General features: G+C 39.2%; 1 protein-coding gene across 6 annotated transcripts in view; it reads right to left on the bottom strand.

Moving 5' to 3' along the window:
- Window positions 1–8,184, bottom strand: part of NCOA7 (nuclear receptor coactivator 7) — a 157,590-nt gene that overhangs the window by 11,510 nt on the left and 137,896 nt on the right. Inside the window, exon 1 of one of the 6 annotated variants that reach the window (XM_017533341.2) lies at window positions 1,323–1,526. The exons of the other annotated variants lie outside the window; for them this stretch is intronic. Within the exon in view, the coding sequence (XP_017388830.1) occupies window positions 1,323–1,397 (75 nt within the window). The 5' untranslated portion in view covers window positions 1,398–1,526. Of the gene's footprint in view, window positions 1–1,322; window positions 1,527–8,184 lie in introns of those variants that run through there. 6 annotated transcript variants of the gene reach the window in all.

Raw genomic sequence — 8,184 nt, forward strand, 5'->3', positions numbered from 1 at the left:
AAAAAAAAAAAAAAAAAAAAAAAAAGACAGTACAGTCGAGGCAGTTAATATGTGTAAGTTAAAGTCATGAGTCATAAGGCCAGATGTGGTGGCTCATGCCCATAAGCCCAGCACTTTGGGAGGGCCAATGCAGGAACATGGCTTGAGCCCAGGAGTTCGAGACCAGCCTGGCCAACGCGACAGTACCCCCATCTCTATATAAAAATAAAATAAATAAAGTCATGAGTTTTCCAGTTTTACTCTTGCTGCTGATTGCTTGGTCACTGAAAATAGTACATAACTCCAGAAGTAGAGCTTTCTACCTTTGAAATGCCTCTAGATTTAGCATCTGAATTGTTAAATGACTAAGCAGAAATCATTCAATGAATAAGTCTTCTATAAATAGGGAGTTTGCAATGATAAGGATAGTTTTTAATCAGGTTCCTGATGTTTTCTCTTAAGGTTGTGCACATAGAAACCACTTCAGTTAGAAATAATGAATGGTAACAGCTACCAGGAGCAAGAGCACAAAGAAGTGTGAAGCTTTAGTCTAAATTACAACTAGGTTACAATTATTTATGTTCCGTTCAGAGATGATAAAAATATTCTCCCCTTCTAAACTGAGAAACATCATATTGTACAAAACATTTATTATTTAACTATAGCTATGCTTATGAACGACAACAGTTCATTTTACCCTAAAATCCATTTTTGGCCCTTCTTAAATTCTGGATTCATCACTGGATTATTTTCAAATTGAAGGATGTATATTAGGCTTCTTGGCCTTTTGTCTAAGATCAAATGAAGGATTATATTAGACAACTAGTTCACCAAAATGTTGGGGCACCAGTATTAATGATTTTGTATTATAGAGAAAAAACATTAAGTTAAATCCAGTGCAAACTGTCAGCTACTCAATTTCCAAAACTCACAATGACAGATACAAAGTACCTGCGGGTGTCTCAGCCAGATTTACAAGTAAGAAAATTAAGCTTACTAATTTTACCATCTTTTGGGGGAGTGTTTCTGTAGTGAAAACACTATCAAGAATCACAAACCAAGCATTTTAAGTGTATGAAATAAAAACACCCTGTTTTTGGCAAACTCTGTATTTATCACAGGTATAAAATGAGGCTGTGGAATGAAAAAAATCAAATATGGATTTCTGGCTCCAAAGAGAAGAGGGAACCTTCACACCATAACCATCTCCGAAATGAATAAAATACCTGCTGTAGAAATGTCAGCACAATCCTTTCTAATTAAATGACTTTCTAAACACTCAGCGGCAGATCACTGAGAATTCACCAGCACCTTGTTAGCCGTCGGGACGCACTCCAACATACCTTCACAAAAGGCTCTTCGTCAGGTCTGGCACAATAGAAAATCTGGATGTCCAAGGGTAATCTTCGGCCTCTCATTGTTAGCAGTGAGAAGTGTGGCTCTCTCTCTAACTAGGAACAAGTTTTGTCTCTACTCTGCTTCCACACCACAGCTACTTGCAGCCACGCTGAGCTACAACTGTTTCTCAGTATCTAGTTTCCTGCATGATTAAGTTTCTGTTTCCCTTAGGAGAAGGTTCAATATTTCTACAGGAACACACCCAAATTAGGATTTTAAGCAAACACACTTCCTGCCAGGCATCGCTGTGAGACTGTAAAATGACACGTTCACCTTTGAAACGGTAGTTTCCCAACACTGATAAAACTCCATTGTTCTTTTTTCTTTTCCTTCTTATACTTTTCTTCTTAATCTCCTCCAGTGAACCGAGCTTTTCTAGTCCTGCCTTTTCAGAGTTTCTCCCCACTCCCCCAGCACCTTCTTTAAGGCTAAAGCTCCATTTAAAATGGTGTGCATATTCCCTGGTTTCAACCTGAATCTCAAAGGAAGGATGAAAAGGAGCCTTCACTGGAGGTGGGTTTCATTACAGTTAGAATAAATTGCATTTCACTTCAATACCACGTCATGTTTATTGGTGGGAGGGACTTAAAAGAATGGGAGAAAACCGAGTTTACATGAGGCTGTGAGAGATGTCATCTTATATGTAGTTTTATAAAAAGAGTTGGCAAAGTAATACTTCTATTTTTACATTTTAGAATGAGTCTTAATGACTAATAGGCATGGTGAGTCCTCCTCTACACTTCAGATCAGATGTCAGGAGGTTAGAAAGAAATACAGATCACCACTGGATCAATTTTCAGTGATCTTTTGGTGACTCTTCCAGATCTGAAGTGGCCTTTCAGTGTTGGGCACAGTTGTGGAGATCAGGGTGCTATTGTATGGCTCACACTGTGGGTCAGTTATAAAGAACACTCTGGCAGATGCTTACAGACCAGTCCCAGGCCAGCAGAACTGACTCTCAATGCAACAGCCTGGGCACAACCTGGGGCAGAATGCCAGCTAGACAACACTCTCCTCTGGGTTCCTGGCACTTCAGGACAGCAGACATTTATCGAGCACTTCCTATATGATGGTAGGCACCAGGTGCTTTGCCAGGCACAGGGACATAAAGCAGCTCACAGTTTCCAGCAAGTGAGGAGACAGTAGAGAGAAAATTCTAAATAAATGGAGGCCATTCCATGTGATTGCAAAAGGAGAATAAAATCTCAGGACCCCAAACTCACCACAACAAAGGGGAAAGTTAAGCTTGGAAACTGAGCAACACACGCAAAAACCATCCTTACTTTTGTTTCTAAACAGCGGTCTCCCCAGGTGGTCTTCCTCACCTGGACAACGTAATCTGACAGCTTATTTTCACAAGTCTGAACAAGAAGAAACTAGAAATAGTCCTACTGCCCACCCCCCAACCAATGCATACTGGACTTCTTCCTCTACTGTTTATATTATGTAAAGTGCAGATTTACCAAGCATAAAACATACATAATTGAGGGTTCCTGTACCCTCTCCTTTGAACATGTAACATGTGGATTCAGTGCGCACTAATCAAAGCCTCGCAAGAATATAACTATTATTTCTCATTTTTTCTACCCTCCTTTTTCTCTTTTCTCCTTCCCCTCCAGCCCACTTTTTCCCCTTTAAATACTGAAGCCCTCAAAACTCTTTTCAGAAAAAGTGCAGGCCACAGATCCTACTGTGGTGTGTGTCTCTTTTTCCTTCCCCAACCAGATGCATCCTCAACCTTAGCAAAAGAAGCCTCTGTATTGATTGAGATCTGTCTCGGACATCCTTTTTAGTTTATAGGACACAGATGCAGCAGAGGCTCAAAGGAGGTGGGGGCAACCTGGGGGGTTGTGAGATAGCTTATTCACAGAGGAGACAGTGCTTTGAGAGCAAGGATGGGGTGTGAGAAGATGTTCCAGGGACAGGGTATGGCATGAATACAGAGATGGATTCTGGGTTCACACTGGCTGGAGGAGAGAGGGCAAGGAAAGCAGAGATAAGGAAGGTAGATGAGACAAGAAAAGGAGCAAGAGTGGAGAAAATGAAGAACCTTGATGCCAAGAAGGAGCTTAGAACTTACCCTCCAGGTCAGTGTTTCCAAAACATGACTGTTCTTCAGAATTATCTGGGAGCTTTGAAAAATACAGATTCCAAGATTCCTCCTCCAGACCTACTGAATTAATTCTCCGGTAATAAGGATCTAGGATTTAGTTTTTAAAAATCCCAGGTAGTTATTCTAATTACTGAACAGGTGGGTAAGAATCAGTAGAGTCAATGAGGAGGATGCTGAAGGTTTTAAGCACAGAGTATCCAAGCTTGCTTGTATATTTAAATGACAAGTTAGCCCCATAGTTTATATGTAAGATCTTTCAGTATGATGAAGGAAACATCAGAAATTATTAAATAGTACTAGAAAAAAATTGACTATTAAAAATATCATCATACATCAGAAAATAAACTACAGATTGAGTACAGAGTTTAAATTAATGTTGCACGGCCACTTATACATAAAAGCACTAGAATAAAAAACAAACAAGCAAAATTAACAAATAGCAAAATAGAAAAAATTGTCAAAAAAAAAGACAAATAATAAATATCTTTAATGTTAAAAAGCTCAAAGAATGTGATGAAACTCTCAAGACTCCTTTAGAAAAAACTGGTAAATAAAATGAGCACGCATCATAAAGAACACACACAAGTGGTGAATATACATTTATTTGCACTCTATACTCAATAGTAATCAATAAAATAAAAATTAAATTTCAAGATATAATTTCTCAGCTTCCAAATAGCAAACAGTTTTAGAAAGAAGCAATAGCAACAGTATTTTCTATTGGCAGAAGAACAATGAGCAGGATATTCTGCACATTGCTGGCAAGTTAATTGGGCATTATATAAAAAATTAGGAGACTTAAAAAGTTAGTACCATGTAATTTCACTTCCAGAAAACTAAGGAAATAATAAGGGCTGCAGATCATCTCATCCTTGTGAAAAGCCTGAACCAATGCAATGATTAGGTTACTTAAAGTGGGGAATTGTAAAATAAATTATAATAGAGATTAAAAATACTATGCAACAATTAAAAATGAGGCTTTTCACACAAAAGGTGAAATACCTAGAATACATTTAATCAATGAGGTGAAAGATCTCGACAAGAAGAACTATGAAACACTGCTGAAATAAATTACAGAAGACACAAATGAAAAAACCTTCTATGCTCATGGATTGGAAGAATCAATAGTTAAAATGGGCATACTGCCCAAAACAATTACAGATTCAATGCTATTCCTATCAAACTACCAACATTTTTTATAAAACTAGAGAATACTAACTATTCTAAAATCCATATGAAACCAAGAAAGACCCCAAATAGCCAAAGCAATCCTAAGCAAAAAGAACAAAGCCAGCGGTATCACATTACTGAACTTCAAACTACCCTATATGGCTATAGTAATCAAAACAGCATGGTACTGGTACAAAAACAGACATATAACCAATGCAACAGAATAGAGAACCTAGAAATAAAGCCACACACCTACAGCCATCTGATCTTTAATAAAGTCAACAAAAATAAGCAATGAGGAAAGGACTCTCTATTCAATAAACGGTGCTGGGGAAGCTGGCTAGCCCTAAGCAGAAGAATAAAACTGGACCCATATGTTTCACCACATATAGACCCAAGATGGATTAAAGATTTAAATGTAAGACCTCACACTATAAGAATCCTAGAAGAAACCCTAGGAAAAATCATTCTGGACATCAACCTTGGGAAAGAGTTTACGACTAAGTCCTCTCGAGCAACATGACAAAAACACAAACTGCCAAGTGGGTCTTAATTAAACTAAAAAGCTTCTGCACAAGCAAAACAAACTATCAACAGAGTAAACAGACACACTACAGAATTGAAGAAAATATTTGAAAACTATGCATCTGACAAAGGTCTGATATCCAGAAACTTTAAGGAACTTAATTCAACAAGCAAAAAACCCCAAATAAACCCATTAAATAACAGACAAACGTCATGAACAAACACTTCTCAAAAGAAGACATGCATGCAGTCAACAAATACATTAAAAATTGCTCTACATCTCTAATCCTCAGAGAAATGCAAATCAAAACCACAACGAGATACCATCTCTCATCAATCAGAATGATTATTATTAAAAATTCAAAAAACAACAGATGCCGGTGAGGCTGAGGAGAAAACATAACACTTACACACTGTTGGTAGAATTATAAATTAGTTCAGCCCCTGTGGAAAGCAGTTTGGAGATTTCTCAAAAAAATTAAAGTAGAACTATCATTCAACCCAGCAATCTCATTACTGGGTATATAACCAAAAGAAAACAAATTGTTCTACCAAAAAGACACACATACCTGCAGTGCTATTCACTGCAGTGTTATTCACAACAGCAAAGACATGGAATCAACCTAGGTACCCATCAATGGTGGACTGAATAATGAGAACATGGTACATATACACCATGGAATACTATGCAGCTATAAAAAAGAAATCATCTTCTTTGCAGCAACATGGATATAGGGTGAAGGCCACTATCCTATGCAGATTAATATAGGACCAAACATTGCATGTTCTCACTTATAAGTAGTATCTCAACATTAAGAACACATGGACATAAAGATGGCAGCAATAGACACTGGTGACTACTATGGGGGTGAAAGGGAGGGAGAATAGGGTTGAAAAACCATTGGGTACTATGCTCAGTACTTGGGTAGTGGAATTGCTTGTACCCCAAACCTTAGAATCACACAATATACCCATGAAACAAACTAGAACGTGTATTGGATCTAAAATAAAAGTTGAAAGAACATTAAAGAAATAAAAACACAGCTAAATAAGACAAAAATGAGGCTCTTAAAAGCCTTTAATAATATGATACAATTCTTACAATATATTAGGTGAGAAAAGCCAGATACAAAACAATATTTACATCATAATCCAATTTTGCAAAAATGAAATAACAAGACTCACTGTTCACCATCACATAGAAAATGCTCTTAAAAACAGAAAAAAAAAAGTTGTACAGAAGTTTTAAGTGGTGTTAGATATTATTTAAATATTTTTTGCCAGGTGCGGTGGCTCACACCTGTAATCTCAGCACTTTGGGAGGCCAAGGTGGGTGGGTCATTTGAAGTCAGGAGTTCGAGACGAGCATGGCCAACACAGTGAAAACCTTGTCTCTACTAAAAATACAAAAAAATAAGCCAGGTGTGGTGATGGGTGCCTGTAATCCCAGCTACTTGGGAGGCTGAGGCATGAGAATCACTTGAACCCAGGAGGTGGAGGTTGCAGTGATCTGAGATCATGCCACTACACTCCAGCCTGGGTGACAGAGTGAGACCTTGTCACAAAAAAAAAAAAGTTTTCTCCATTGTACTTTTCTGTCATTTCAAAATATCCTGTAATACATAGGTATTACTTTTATAAAGTGAGGAAATGAGGTTTATTTATGGATTTTTCACACGGGAGGATGGACTGGTGGGTGGGCTGAGTCTGGAGATGCCCTTGGGAGTCTGAGGGAAGGGTGCAGGGAGCCTGATGAGGGCAGTGGTGGTGGAAGGAGCAGAGGTCCCTGCTCCCCTTAAGATCAGAATCAATAAGATTCTGCCTCAAGATAACTGACTAGCTATGATGATGAAAGAGAAGAATCTAGAATGTTATCTAGGTTTCTGGCATGGACACCAGTAATTAAGATGGGGATATGTGAGGAGAGGCAAGTTTTGGGGAAAGATGAATTATTTTGGACATACTGAGGATTAGAGATCTGTTAGCTTCCAAGGCAGTGCAAGATTCTCCTTTCCCATCCATCAAGGGGAACAACACTGTGACACTGGCTTGGTTTCAGGTAATGCTAATGAGCTGAACTTGCTCCTGCACAGGAGGAAACATAGCCAGCAATTTTCTCCTCATCGCACTTTTGGACTCTGTCTTCCACGTAGAGAGAAAGCAGGAATAAGGTGGCCTGAACCATCTTATCACCTCTCTCCAACTATCTTTTCTTTCCATGTGTCATGAGCATTGGCAAAGGCACTAGGAGCTTGGGACAGGCCAACCCATTGCTTCCTTTTCCATCCCTTCCTCTCTTCTTCCACTACAGGTGTGGAGACTGTCTTGCAGAAGGACTTGCCTTCTCTTTCATTCCTCTTTGGGGCTGGGCCCAAGAGGGCCTGGGGCAGACTGCTCAACCCATCTCCCCAGCTAGAGATGTTGAACTAGAACTCTCTTGCTCTGTGCACCTCTTTAGTGCCTTTTCCCCTAGTGTTAGTATGTGTAGTCTCTTTTCCTACTGGAATACTCGAGACTCATGTCTAAGATGAGAGGAAACAGGCAGAATAGGCCTTAAGAAAACTGCTTTAGCTCTAGATATTCAGGCTGTCCTAGTCAGGTAAATATTGTATCTTCCCTTGAGTCCAAACCTTCTCTCCGGAACTCTGCATTGGGGTGAAAGGCTATAGCCTCAGTTTGAAGATGTACCCTTTCTGGTTTTGTTTCCTCTGTGCTTATATTTCATTCAGGCCTCCTAGCCAAGGATGACTAGGAGAAGACAGGACTTGATATTCTTGAGTCCCTTGGCCAGAACATCAGTATCACCCATCTTTGCCTCATGGAGATTTCTAGTAGGGCCTGTGGAACATCTATACCGTCTAGAGTAGTAGCTTGGGAGAAAAGGGCACATGGAGAGGCAGGTGCAGGATCAGCACTATGGGCCACAAGAGCAGGTGAGCTCATCTAAAGAAAATGTAACAAATGAGAAGAGAGCTGAGAACAAGCTTCTAGGGAATACC

Source organism: Cebus imitator, unplaced genomic scaffold (genome assembly GCF_001604975.1).
Source record: "Cebus imitator isolate Cc_AM_T3 unplaced genomic scaffold, Cebus_imitator-1.0 Scaffold81, whole genome shotgun sequence".
NCBI classification, from domain to species: Eukaryota; Metazoa; Chordata; class Mammalia; order Primates; family Cebidae; genus Cebus; species Cebus imitator.